Source organism: Hipposideros armiger, unplaced genomic scaffold (assembly GCF_001890085.2).
Source record: "Hipposideros armiger isolate ML-2016 unplaced genomic scaffold, ASM189008v1 scaffold_125, whole genome shotgun sequence".
NCBI classification, from domain to species: domain Eukaryota; kingdom Metazoa; phylum Chordata; class Mammalia; order Chiroptera; family Hipposideridae; genus Hipposideros; species Hipposideros armiger.
The window spans coordinates 1,936,938-1,951,349 of NW_017731475.1; the positions used below are offsets into that span (position 1 = coordinate 1,936,938).

General features: G+C 37.0%; 2 protein-coding genes across 6 annotated transcripts in view; one reads left to right on the plus strand and one right to left on the minus strand.

The window, feature by feature from the left end:
- ABI3BP (ABI family member 3 binding protein) overlaps positions 1 to 8,324 on the plus strand; it is a 256,944-nt gene extending 248,620 nt beyond the window's left edge. The window contains exons 53-57 of the mRNA XM_019648327.1: positions 1,086 to 1,165; positions 1,955 to 1,984; positions 3,586 to 3,747; positions 5,059 to 5,181; positions 6,755 to 8,324. Of these exons, the coding sequence (XP_019503872.1) occupies positions 1,086 to 1,165; positions 1,955 to 1,984; positions 3,586 to 3,747; positions 5,059 to 5,181; positions 6,755 to 6,870 (511 nt within the window). The 3' untranslated portion in view covers positions 6,871 to 8,324. The remainder of the gene's footprint in view (positions 1 to 1,085; positions 1,166 to 1,954; positions 1,985 to 3,585; positions 3,748 to 5,058; positions 5,182 to 6,754) is intronic.
- Positions 8,226 to 14,412, minus strand: part of TFG (trafficking from ER to golgi regulator) — a 44,075-nt gene continuing 37,888 nt past the window's right edge. For 3 of the 5 annotated variants that reach the window (XM_019648370.1, XM_019648372.1, XM_019648369.1), the window contains exons 7-8: positions 12,590 to 12,667; positions 8,226 to 9,045 (exon numbers count right to left, since the gene is read on the minus strand). In XM_019648370.1, coding sequence (XP_019503915.1) covers positions 8,663 to 9,045; positions 12,590 to 12,667 — 461 coding nt within the window. In that variant the 3' untranslated portion in view covers positions 8,226 to 8,662. The remainder of the gene's footprint in view (positions 9,046 to 12,589; positions 12,668 to 14,412) is intronic. The other 2 variants (XM_019648373.1, XM_019648371.1) reach the window with 1 other exon arrangement.

The window sequence follows — 14,412 nt, forward strand, 5'->3', positions numbered from 1 at the left end:
CATACACCCAGCAGCGCTGCTGATGCCTGAACGGTATGTGGAATGAAGTGGGCGGGCATCGGGAGGCCACTATGGCATGGGGCAAGCACTATGGGCAGTCTATCTGAAGTGTACCTGGCGTGTAAGATGACCCCCCACTTGGAGGCATATTTTTCAGGGCCAAAAAATCGTCTTATATGCCGGCAAATACGGTACTTATAACTTCAAGAGATCTGGGTTTACTTTGTGCTTTGCTTTTCAAGGTAAAGGGTTAAGGGTCTGGCCCAATGAATCTGGTTTAGAGAGGGAGAGAAAAGCCTCTTTGTGCCCATGCTCTTTGTGAGGTGACAGCACCATGCCCCCTATCTGGAGATACCTGCCTGTGGGTGGCTGTGATCCACAGAAGACCTGAGTTCTGGGAGATACAACCAGGAAGTTCTTGCAAAGAAACATTTTCACATGCATCTGTTCCCATAGCTGAGTCTAGTACTCATATATCAGTGGATACAGGAGTCACCTCAGGAATTTAAGTTCCTACCTGGATCTCCTCAATAAAACTGATTCAGTTGCTAGGCTGGAGCAAGAAATCTGCATTTAAAGTATTTCCCCACTGCCACATTCTAGTACGCAATTCTGACATAGGTCATTCAAACCCCACAGTGAGGAACACTGCCTAAGGCTCTACCCAGGGTTGGGACAATAAGGAATAAAAAGAAATCTTCCACTTGTTTGCCCCAAGAAGCAGCTGAAACATCTGAAAAAAACTGAGGGTCCTTGTTGCTGGAATTACCCTGGGTCTACCACATACCTCTTTTCTGTACATCTGTTACCAATTTGTCCAGTTATTTCTAATTTGAAAATTTTAAAAAGACAACTACCTTTTTTAAAAAATACTTAACACTCTTCTTCTTATACAAAACACTAGACAAGCTGTTTGGAAAAGTAAAATTAAGAATTTTTTTCCCTCATGCTTCTAGAACCTATGTCTATTCACTGACATCATGATTTCAAAACAAATCAGGAAGAATGTTAGTATAACAAGGGAATGTTGTTTCCTATCTCTGAAGAATATATTACAATTTTATTCTCATTTTCCCCCTACACAGCTATGAATTCCAGGTGAAACCCAAAAACCCACTTGGAGAAGGCCCAGCCAGCAACACAGTGGCATTCAGTACTGAATCAGGTAACCGCATCAAAAGGAATTCCCAACAAGGATGTGAAGGGCCACAGTGCTTTGCATAGGGAGCTTGTCTGAAACCAGCTAAACAGTATGCAGGTTCTTGAATTTCAAAAAAATCATCTATGGGGAAAAAGCAAACTGAAGAAGGTACCCTTAAGGAAACACCACTTGTTTTTCATTTATTTTGATGTCAGAAAAAAAGTTAGGCATGTCAGTTTAAAAAGAAAAAGAAGTGTGTAATCAACCCATATTAAAAAATCTAGTGAATGAATGCTCCTGTGTATACCAGCATCAATGCCTAGAATCAAAATATCAGACACACTGAGCTACATCTGGAAAGAGAATTCATTTGAGATCTATTTTATGATAAGCAGCTGTGAAATTCTCTTATTTGACCTTCTAAGCTCCAATTCCCTAACAAGATACATCTGTACTCACAGCACCATTTGTATAATTTGTACACCAGTTGCAGTTCATGGCATCTTGGTGATTTTATCATCAGTTGTTTTTGTATAAAAGTCAAAGAGGAAACTTTTAAAATGGAAGTGAAAGCTAGAACAGCAATGAAGGCTTCCAGACACTCAAATCACAAACAAAGTACACACCTGAGTATCTGGCAGAGGAAATTCTCCAGTCAGGAACAATTTCCAAAACAACACATGCTTTCAAGTTCACTCTAGCAAGTGTACCATTTTGCAAGTAAAATTTCTTAACAACTGTAATACCCACCTTCTTCACTGTGCCACTGAAGCCTAATAACGTCTGACTCTGTGTTTGCTATTTTCTTCTCAGCGGATCCAAGAGTGAGCGAGCCAGTTTCTGGTAAGTACTATACTTGTCTCAATGTGAACACAACCACATGCTTTTTTAAACTGATTCAACTATACAGACATGGCAGAATTTCAGTCACGATTTCACTAATCTATTTAGTCTTATTCGAATATCAATCAGGTAGGAATACTTATTCAAACATTTGGTAACACTGAAAGCCTATGATGTTTTGGGAACAAGCTGCATATTTTAAAACTTGCTTTCATTCGTGTACCAAATTTTCTGTTTAATAATTACCAAGCTATAACACCCTCATTTTCACTTATAAGTCATATCAAAGCAGCCGTTTAAATTGTGTATTGCAAACAAACAAACCTGAATTACTTAGGATGTTGTCTCCATCGAACATTGCAGAAAGTATTCAACACCTAAAAATACTCCTCTAAGATTTATATGATTATTACAGGAACTTAATTGGGGTTTGTGTTTAAACATCTACATCTTGGGCTCCAATATCTAGAAATGGAGTAAACCAGGTATCAGCAAGTTGACAGTGAACTTTGCAAACTTTTTTTTTTAATTGGCAAATCTTGTTGTTGTTTTTTTTTATAAGATTTTATTGGGGAATTAGGGAGGGAACAGCATTGGGGAATCGGGAAAGGGGAACAGACAAGTTGCTGTCCTTTTGTTCTTCAGTCTAGTTGTGGAGGACATCGCTTCACTGGCCCATGTTGGTATTATCATTGCGCTCTTCCCGGGTGAGGCAGTCGCTCGCCAGCCATTGGACGGCCGCTCATGGTGGCTCATGGCAGCTCACACCGGCTGCCAGCCGCTCACAGTAGCTTACAGCAGCCCACTGCAGCCTCACTGCAGCCTATGCCACTGCCGGTGACTCTCGGCAGCCCAGCCCCAGGTTGAGCTGTTATTCACCACCTTAGCTGTAGAGAGTGCAGCGTCACTGACCCTCATGTGAAATCCGAACCGGGGCTGCTCAGAGTTGGCGTCCCAAGCCAGCTCTTAAACAACTCGCCACTAGGCCGGCCTGGCAAATCTTTATTTGTAAGAAATATTGATTTAAGTCTCAGGATATCAAGTTGTATACATTGTTTTGAATGAGCTAGAAGAGAAAGAAGAGTATGCAGGTCCCGAACCTGGATACATTTTCAAGTCTTATCAATGAAAACAATAGTCTTTCAACACCTGGAGAGTTATTCTCATCAGAATCCGTCTCAGAGATAGAGAGAAAAAGCTGAGGGTTGCTAGATGGGACGGGGTGGGGATGAGGGAGGTGAGGGAATTAAAAAGCACAAATTGGTAACCACAATATTGCCACAGGGATAAAAAGACAGTTTGGGGAATATAATCAATAATATTGTAAAGATTTTGTAGGGTATCAGATGGGCACATGTATTCTTAGGGAGACCACTTCATGGACAGTGCAGATGCCTGACCACTGCGCTGTACACCTGAAGCTGAATTAATATTGAATGTCAACTATAATTTAATATATATATAGTCACGGGACGTGGAGTACAGAATAGGGGATAGTCAATGGAATTTTAACAGCAAAACTGCTTTTTGAAAAAGCTTTTTAGGACAGCTTCAGTATCCAGTCAGATACCAAACTCAACCCATATATTTTCCTTTTGCAGGAGGAAGAGACGCCATCTGGACTGAAAGACCCTTTGATTCAGACTCTTACTCAGAATGTAAAGGCAAACAGTATGTCAAAAGGACATGGTATAAGAAGTTTGTGGGGGTGCAGCTATGCAACTCTCTCAGATACAAGATTTACCTGAGCGACTCCCTCACAGGTAAGCAAGGCTACCAGCTGTTTGGGGCCGTCCTTCAGGGGATGCTTTGCAGCATTCTGCAACTTGGCCTTTTCTTTGGACAGTTCCAGACACTAAGGTGTGATGTAAATCTAAGTTTTCCTTTTGAGCAGGTTGTCACTGAACTATTGGGTCGTCGGGAAAGTCATGACGCATTTTTGCATTGAAAAACATAGAAAAATACGTCATGACTTTCCTGACAACCCAATAATTAAGCCTAGTAAACAAGGGTTTGAGACATGCTGTTAGAAGGTCAATAATGAAAATGCAATTTGTAACAGGTCCATCATGGCAAACTTCAATGTAAAGACACTAGCTACATTCAAGCTCAATTTTGTTACAACCAACCAAGGATAAAAAGCCTGCTGATAATAAAATGAGTGTATCTAACAATGATCATGGAAGAATAAGACATAATTAAAATTTTAAGTCTGCCAGAAATAAGTTAAAACACCTGGCCGGAGGGCTATAACCTCTTGCTCCAGACTCAGTGGGTTCTCATTTTTTTCTTCTATATTTGGAGACAGTAAAAATTTTAAACAAATAAATAAAGCTGGCCCCAACACAGAAAGGTAGATGTTTGTTCAGTCATTCAACAATAGTATCTGCTTTGTTCAGACACTGTCCTAGGTGTTGGGGACAAAGCAGCAAACAGGACACATCCCTGCCTTTTTGTAGCTTACAATCTAGGAGGAAGAGACAGACAGCAAATATGTAAATAAGAATTTCATGCAGTGCTTTGAAAAAAATGTAAGGAGTGGGAGAAAGCAGCTGAATTGAAGCTCCCTTCGTTAGAATGGTTAGGAAAAGCCTCTCTGAATAGGTAACACTTGTGCTAATTAGAAAACTATGAGAAAGCAGCAACCAAGCAAAGATCTAGGGAGAAAGCTAGAGGCAGAGGGATGAGAAATGCAAAGGGTGGGCCTAGCCAGTTCCCCTAGTGTGGCCGAGGCCGAGTGAGGGGGAAGACCAGGCAGGCATGCAATCATGTGGGGCTTTGAGACCAGGTAGACTCTGGGCTTTATTCTGAGTACAACAGGAGATTGCTGGAGAGATCCATGGAGGGGAGTAACGTCATCTGTGTTACATTTTTAAAATACACAGATTTGGGGTGGGTGGAAGGGGTGGAGAATGCCCACTGGGTGACTATTACATAGTTCAGGCAAAGGACAATGGTGTCTTGAACTAAAGGGGAAAAAAAGTAGAAGAACAGGAAACAATTTGATTATTTTAGAATTGTTCCATATCAAAGAAAATAACACTTAATGATCCTTTTAATTTTGTGGACTTCAGGAAAATTTTATAACATAGGCGATCAAAGAGGTCACGGAGAAGACCACTGCCAGTTTGTGGACTCATTTTTAGACGGACGTACAGGACAGCAATTGACTTCTGACCAGTTACCCACCAAAGAAGGTATGTTTTTTGAGCTTCCTCATAAGAGGGTTTAATAAATTAACCCAAAAAGAATTCAAGCTGAGGAGAGCAATCACTTTAAAAGTAATTCTGTATCACTACTCTTCTAATTACCTGGCAAAAAAAAAAAAAAATTCATTTAAGACCTTAATATGAATACTTTAATAAGTTTCTCAACTTTCCTCCCAGTCCCTAAGAGCCAAAGAAAATTACACACAGCCATATATAAAAATGCATTCTACTTCAAGAAATCCTGAATTTGCAAAAAGAGCTATAAAAAAGCAGTTTCCTAAACTTAAGTCAATTCATATGTTACCTTTATGGCTTTTTTGTCAATATTGAGCATAAAGGCATTTTTTTATTCCCTTCAAAAATTTAAGAAAACTTTATTATTACCACAAATGGGAAAACAGTATTATTTGCCTTAATTATAGAAATTAAAGTAGAACAATCCAGCTAAGAAATAACCACTGTAATGCTGAAGACACACATTAGTACTAAGCTGCTTAATGAGGATTGAAAAGATGAAAATTAATTTAATTCTTGTCCAGGCAAGGCAGAAGAGGGTAAATTAAATGTCCATATGCTCCGGAATCACCAAGAGGTTCATCAAATACTTTTATTTGACTAGTCTTTTTAGCAACACGTTTTGTTCACTGGCACTTAAAAACACCAACCATAGTAAAAGAAGACTAAGATCTGTGAACCCATGAACACAGGAAGTTGAAACTGCTCTCATAGGAACTGGACATAAGGCATACTAGAAATTGTGTATTTCTATAATGCTTTATATTCACAGAAATTTTTAATCATTTAGTGTAGGGTCCTTGAAGGAAGATTTCACCTAAGTTTAATTCTTAGATATTTAGCAATCTCTTAGAACTACCCTTCTTTTGTTTCTTAATAACATTGTAGTAAATACAGCACCTTTACTCAGGTCAGTTCTTCACAGACCACCACTAGTCTGTAACGTGCTGAAAGTACACTTTCGCATGACAGGATATACTTACTGAGCATGGTTGACGACCCTCAAAAAAAACAAAACACAAAACCCCTGACTCCTAATGCTTTCCAGATTTAATTCCCAGATGCTCGCTCCCAATCATTCCATCCTAACTTAAGGGGGATGGCAAGGAGTTGCCAGGTGCCCCTGATGTTTAGCCACTCATTACTACTTCAGAAAAGACCAGGGCCTCTGTTGCTATCCACATTCTAAAATACTTTGCTTCACCTAGAGCAGCGGTTCTCAACCTATGGGTCACGACCCCTTTGGGGGGCCGAACAACCCTTTCACAGGGGTCGCCTAAGACCATCGGAAAACAAAAAGATATTTACATTATGAATTCATAGCAGTAGCAAAATTACAGTTATAGAGTAGCAACGAAAATAATTTTATGGTTGGGGGGTCACCACAACATGAGGAAACTGTATTAAGGGGTCGCGGCATTAGGAAGGTTGAGAACCACTGATCTAGAGTAACCTTCAGCCATTCAATGACAAATTCAATCTATGAGTGGTGAGGGCAAGAATTATAACATAGCAGCTATTAAAATTAAATTATTTTGCCTCTTAGGCTATTTCAGAGCAGTTCGCCAAGAACCTGTCCAGTTTGGAGAAATAGGTGGTCATACCCAAATCAGTTATGTTCAGTGGTATGAATGTGGGACCACGATTCCTGGCAAATGGTAGATGCTGCAATCATGTTCGTGAGTGCCTTTTGTTTCATCATGGCAGAAAATAATTGGAAACACTATGGTATTTGTCATTTATTTGAAGCTATTCTGTTTACTATGTATAGAAGTTTAAAATCTAATTGATAGCAATATTAGATGTTTATTAGAAAGATTGCTGAGAATATTTATCAGGTTTTACAAAGTCATTTTAGGAAAGCAAGATATAAGAGTAACATTTTTTGGGGAAGCTGGCTCCCTATTCATGGTATTTTAAGAGATCATTTGTATATTATTTATCACACTGTTGTAATGATGTTTTGAGATACTTTTATAACGAAATTAACATCAAAAACTAATATACTTTTTAAAAATATTTACTTTTATTAATTTGTATTCTTCCTACTGGTGAGTTAATTCCATAAATCTCTACTTGGTTTAACTTATTAGATCAAATTATCTTCGGCATATATAGCTGGGGGGAAAAAAGTCCTAATAGTCACATTTAGTTTTAACAGCTGAATAGCTTTTTGGAATCATGTAAATATATATTTCCTTTCTGCAAATTATTAAAAAGATTTTGTTTGAACCAGTAAATTTCATTTCAGCTAAAAATGAAATCGAGGATCTGTTCAGTTTAAAATACTTTTCTTTCCCTACCCATATATATGTTATAATGTCTGAATATACTTTGTCATAGTATCCCTTCAAGCAACTGTCTTCATATTGTTTTTAATATAATTCTAATCAAGCTAAATGCAGAGACTGAATCTGAAGTCTGAGCACAAAAAAAATGCATGATGAGATCGCTATCATTTTACACATACGATTTCTAGGAATGAATGTATCAGAGAATGTTTTCATAATTCTAAACCTGTACTAAAAATCAAATTTTTATTTAAAAAGGTATTTTCTTCATTTGGAGAAAGGGGTGGGAATGCTGTGTCATTACCCTCATTCTGAAAGGACCCTGTGCTTACCTTTCAACATGCTTCAATGCTACATTTTGTATTTTTCAATCAAGTAGAAACTGCAATAAAGAGATTTTTTTTTAAAGCTGAGTTCTTTATTTCTGAAAAGTTCATCTCTATAAGGAAAATCATAAGGTTATTCAGGATCTACCAAATCCCTCTTACATCTTTTAATGTTTCATTGTTTTAAGTCCATGATCGTTAAATGCATTTCTTCCAAGTTAGGACAAAAATCAAATAGGACTGTGTTTCTCTGAATAGAAAACTAAGTTAAACCATCTATACTTCCTTTTCAGACCAAACATCAATAAGGATTTTTTCCCTTGCTTTTTTTTCATGTGGTACACATACATACATATGTACGTGTGTGTGTATATTAGTGATTAAATTATAAGACCACTAATGGATTCAATCATCTTTATTAACCTATCAATGTTACATTTTATACATAATATCTAGTTATCTTCTCAAAGAGATCTACTTTTAGTACATCATGTTAATAGTAAAAAGCCAAGTAAGACAGCTAAATTTCAACCTAGCATTTTAATATTCTTGGAACAAGGCAGGCTAGAAAGTCAATCACTTTACACACAAGTATGAGTAGTGTTCCAAAATTACTAGAAAGCTGCTATACTTTTCAGCAGGGGAAGAAAAGACTTTCATTTTGGTCTTGGTGTCTAGCAAATTAAACTTTTTAATTAACAGCCAATGATCTCATAAAAAATGCTCTGCTTTTTCAATTTCTGAACTTCAAATACAAATTAAAATAAAATAGTAGTATTGGAGTCTTTTGGGAGGCAAACAGCTAGCAGCTACATTCGTGAGTGTAGCTGAGCCTCTTTATCGATAACCAGGCCCAGGCTGGGTATAGCCCTGACCAAAGGGAGGGCGGTTACGTGCATACGGGTTAGGCCCACTTGGAGGAGGGGTCATGTTACTTCCCGGAGGTGAAGTAAAACCTGGTCTTGGCTGATAGGCCCCGGGTTGGCTTGGAGCCATTCCAGGTTGTGAGGCAGGAGCCACAGTGTAATTAGTAGGCTGAGAAGTTGGGGTAGCGTAAGTATGTGGAGGATAAGTGCTCGCCTGGTACTGCTGTGGCGGTTGAGCAGGCAGTTGCTGAGGCTGACCAGAAAAGGCAGGCGCTGGTGCCTGGGAAGTTGGCTGCTGGCCATATCCCTGGAACTGCTGAGGTTGTTGGGGTCCAGTCTGCTGACTATAGCCTGCTGAAAAGGCAACATAAATAAGATATGTATGATATTTTTCTGTTGGAGAAAATCTTCCAAAGAATCAGTCTTTACTGTTATGGATCAAAAATTATGAGAAATTTAACAAACTTATTCCTAAGTATTTATATAACAAATAAAGTAGATTCATTTCATCATATAACATTATTTCAAGACCTGGTAGTATCAAAATTTTTCTAAATTTTTTTTAAACCCTCTCATCTTAAATTGAACCACTATACAGATTTTTCTTCATTACAACTGATTCCAAACTATATAATCCCTGAGAGCAAATTCCTGTTCTAGCATAATTCCCAGTATATAGTAGATGCTCAAATGATAAAGCCTGGAATTAATGCAAAAACTAGTCATTAACCTGGTTTTGAGGGAAGGCCTATTTAACAACAGTACCAAATAAAAACACACTGTAGAGAATATTTTAAAATTTAACAGTGATGCTACAAATACATCTTATTGTGCTACTGAGATGCTACAAATATATCTTATTGTGCTATTGAGATGCTTTAAAGGTTTAGTCACTCTATAAAAATAAAAACTAAGCCATTTAAGAATAAACATTGAGTACCCATTTTCACAACCCTTAAAATCTTTTAGATTTGGTCTGTTTTTGCCTTTACAACTCAAAATTTTGATTCAACAGTAAGAACATAACATACGAAAAGCATACCATATTGCCCCACAAAATCAACATCTGTATTCATTATTTACTAAGGATGTAAATTTTTTACAAGAAAAAGTCTGCTTCACTAAAAACTTTTATCTCTACCATGAAACACACCTGCAGCTACTTGCAATGAAAACTCTCCATTGACTGGAATCCTGTCAGCATTAAATACCAGATACATAAGAAAATTATTAAAATATGTACAACCCTGCATTTAAATAAAAAAATGATTGAATGAAGTTGAGTATATTCTGAACTCACCTTGAACCTGGGTTCAAAATTTACTCATGAAAAAAACCTTTTTGACATAGTCCATGAATAAAACTGGAAAAGGTCAGAGAAAAACTGGCAAACCAACAGTGTCAAAAATGGTCTAAAGTTACCACCACCACTTAGGGTCTCCAAGCAGAGTATTTAAGTGACTATTCCCATATCATCTCTCAATCAAATTCAAGTTAAAAGAACTAGTGGGATCATAAATACAAAGATAATTTGAAAACAGCTAAATTTTACTCAGAGTGGAGACCCTCACTAAAATCATTCAGAGCAAGCTTAATTTTTAATAAGTAAATCAAATGTCTAATGCATTTTCTTATGGTAGCATCTGAATACTGAACTAAAGTCAATTCATGATCTTGAATGTCATACAATTTCTCCTATTTTCTACATAGTTTAACTTAGTTTTTTCACTGTAAGTTTTTGGAGAAACAGAAGGACTCAGCTTTTATACTGAAAATGGCTATTGAACGTAAGACTGTGAGCAAAAAAGACAACAACAACAAAACAAAACAAAAACCAAAAACTACCTTTTCATCCTGGCAACTGAAATCTAAACTGGCTTTTTAACTGAGTGGAAACAAGATCCTTAAGATTTCTCAGAAGAGGGATTAACCCTTAAGAGCCTAAGATGTCACTTCATTAGAACCTACTAGAATCTTTGACCACAATGTAGCAATGCTTCTATTATGTATACAGTCTCCCTCCCACCACCATCCTCTCCCTTGAAAAATGAGTAACTTTGGTGAATACCAGAAATTTCAAGAAATGGAAATTGTATTTTTTCAAATCAATGAATAGTATAAGACAAGGAATCATGTGGTTCACAAAAACCTAAAATATTTACTGTCTAGTCTCTTATGAAAAGGCTAAAAAAGTCTGCCAACCCCTGATTTAGGTTGGAAAATGCAGAATGATACAGGGAAGTAATAACTGTAATGTCAAGTGCAGTGGGTTTTGACCTAACAGCTCCACCAAAGGGCTGCGTGTCCCTCAATGCATCACAACCTCTTTGAACCCTAGTTGCCTCATTTAGAAAATGAGTGGGTGGGACAAGATCAGCGTCCCCAACACTGGCAGCACTTGAGAATGACCTGCAATGCTTTTAAAATATCAAAGCCTGAATCCCACCCCTGACCAATGAAAACAAAATCTTTGGGAGTAGGGCTCAGGTACCTGTAACTTTCAAAAAGAGCTCTTCATGTGATTCTGAAACATAGTGAGGGCTAAACTGCCCTGGAATAGATAATGACTAGGTCTCTTCCGCTCTGATAGCTCTTATTTCTACAAATTACATAATTTACAACACTTTGATTTTAAAGGACTATATCCTAAAAATAACCTTTCCTCTGATAAAATTCCAAGCTTGCATTTATTCCACCAATTTTATATAATTAAAAACTACCAGCTACAGGTTAAATCATAGCAAATACAATCCAAATAAAAATTGCTATATGTTAAAATATGTCAAACTCCAATTATGAAAGAATTTTATGGTCTACTTCAGGGACATGCAAAAAAGTTTTTCTTCTGTAAAGGGCCTGATAGCAAATATTTTAGATCTTTGTGGGCCACACGATCTCCATTGCAATTACTCAAATCTGCCATTATAATGCCAAAGCAGCTACAGACAGCACAAAAATGAATGGGTGTAGATGTGTTCCAATAAAACTTTATTCACAAAAATAGGCGACAAGCCTGATTTGGCCTGTGGGCTATAGTTTGCCGACTCCTGCCGAGCTCCATAAAATAGAATTTAGACAAGAATCAACTTACGTAAACTATTTTTAATTACAGTTGAAATCCGATACTTAAATCTTTCACTGTAAAATAAAGAGTTGAACACAAACTCTCTAACAAATGTAAAATTACCTGAATTATTATAATCATTATGTTCAAAGCTACACTAAAGAGATTTATCATATTTAAATATGGATAATATTCAATGATCAGAAGATAAAACAAAATACCCAGGATGTCTATTTCAAACAACTAAACTTCTTAGTTGCCTGAATTACATTTTATATAGTTCTATTTCTTTGGCTTGTTATTGGTATTCCTACAGACTTCTGAGAGATTTAAACACCTAAGGAACGTAATTTGGTTCTTTTTAGTAAGATCACCTTTCCATCTATGAGAGAACTATTAGTATTTTTATAGGAATTACAAGTATACTGGGATTATGTTACATTTTATATATTACATATAATGGGGCAAAAACTCTTGCATTTTTGCAGTTCTGAGTCACCGAAGAGGTAAGCTGAACACACCAGTAGGAGATGGCTTTGTATTAAAAACTGCTTAAATTAAAAATTTTTTTATACTACAAGTTATTACAGAATCACCTACTATGATTACAAGTTTTACGTGCCCACTGGAAAACTGAAGTTGATTTACAACAAAATATTTATGCAACTATTTTAAAATAAATACAACACATGTTATTTCCCCAATATATAAATACTAGCTGCTATGGCAATGTAAGTATTACAAATCAAGGAATTCAGAGGAAAGGATTAAAGTTTGATGAGTGCAGCACCAGCTCCACCACCACGAGCCAGCTCCAGCGGGACACCTGCTCACCTGAATACTGAATACCGTACTGCTGCGGCTGCTGAGCACTGTAGCCTGCCTGCTGTGGGTACTGCTGGTACATCTGACCTAAAAAGGACAAGAAAGAGGCAGGTTTAACTGGGAAGAAAAAAATACTTGTAAGTTTTTTAAAGCACATTTAATTCTCTCCCCATCCAATATGTGGAGTAAAAAAACACAAGAACGTGCTTGTTCCCCTTTGAATGTCTCTGAAGAAAACAAAATCAACAATTTCACAAGAGTGGCTGCCCTGCTGTGGATTAACTGCAGAGAACTCTATCGGTAGCAAGTAACACTAATGGTTTCTTCATAAATTCCAGAAAAACAACTGTTTTCAAATCCAACTGCCAACAGATCTATACTGCTAATGTTTTTAGTACAATGAAGTCAAAATAAATTTTAAAAAATCTGAGGAAAGGGACAGATACCATTAATAGCTCCCAAATCTTTCCCAAAACACTGTTATATTATCATCTAAAGGTTTGAACCTTTTCTGGTACCATATGAATGGACTCTTTGGTAGCAAGGAACTACAAGATTTTCATTCCAGACTTCTAAGACACCTTTGGCAATTGACAATAGTTTGCATTTCCATCATCTGAAAATCCTAGCCAATCATGTAGCATCTGATAAAACCTAAACGGTTCCTCATTGCACTTTTTAATAATGGTAGGCCTCTTTAACACTGGGGATATGTACTTGGCAATGAGATTGTTTGGGGTCAGCAGACCACAGTTCCTATAGAGAAACCTCTCCGGCACCATTATTACCTGTGATGTCCAAGCAAGTAAGTAAGTATTGGTTCATGTCTTCATCATCTCCACTATTTTACAGCTAATGGTGGATTTAGCTAAGTCTAATGCCCAGAGTAGCAATAAAACCTGCATTTTAATATCAGCTAGTATTTAAATCTTTAAAATAATTATATGTTGACTAATTAAAAAATATTCAAACCACCTGTTGTTAAGAGACAATAGGTAAATCTCATACTTTTGGCAGAAAGAGACAAATAGTGAAAAAAGTCAATGCCTTATGTAGTGCCACTCAAACTGAGGTGCAGCTGGCAGCTAGCACTCACAGGCTGAGATAAGGCATCGAGACCACTCCACTGGACTGGTAGCACTGAGATATGCCAGCTTACTTCCTAGCAAGCAGTTGTTTTTATGCTTTTTATGATAGAAATAAAATTTGCTTAACTATTTTTAAGCTATTAATGCTCTTCCCAAATATAATTAAAAAACTGACAAAAGTGACTTAAATGCTTTCTTAATGGTTCAAGACTTAGAGATAGCACAAAAGGTAGTACAGAAGTTAACCACCTTAGAAGATACCAACATAATCCTGAATTGTATTTCATAACTAAATTTTAGAACATAAGTGACCAGAACCTGGTGCAGAAATATAATCAAGGGGTAGAAGAAATATGTATAGCGTATGACAATGGGTTCTAACTCTTAGAAATTAGAACTCTACAATACAATGAGTGAAGAACAGGCATACATGCATAGGGGGGAAATGAACCATATTAGCAATCCCCACTTCGGATACAGAAAGATTAAGCAACTTGCCTGGGGTCAATACATCATAGCTAATTAAGAACCATCATTGAAACTCAGGCATAACTACAGAGCTTTAGTTTAAAAGGAGTTTTGTACACATTGTCTCATTTAATATAAATATTAACTTAGGTATCCTCAGAAAGACTGAGATTAAGGCTCCAAGCAGACTGTTGCCATCAGTAATTCTAAGGAACTCCTACTAAAAAAAGCCTAATTGCATTCCTCAATAAAAACCGAAAGGGTACAAGTGTGTGT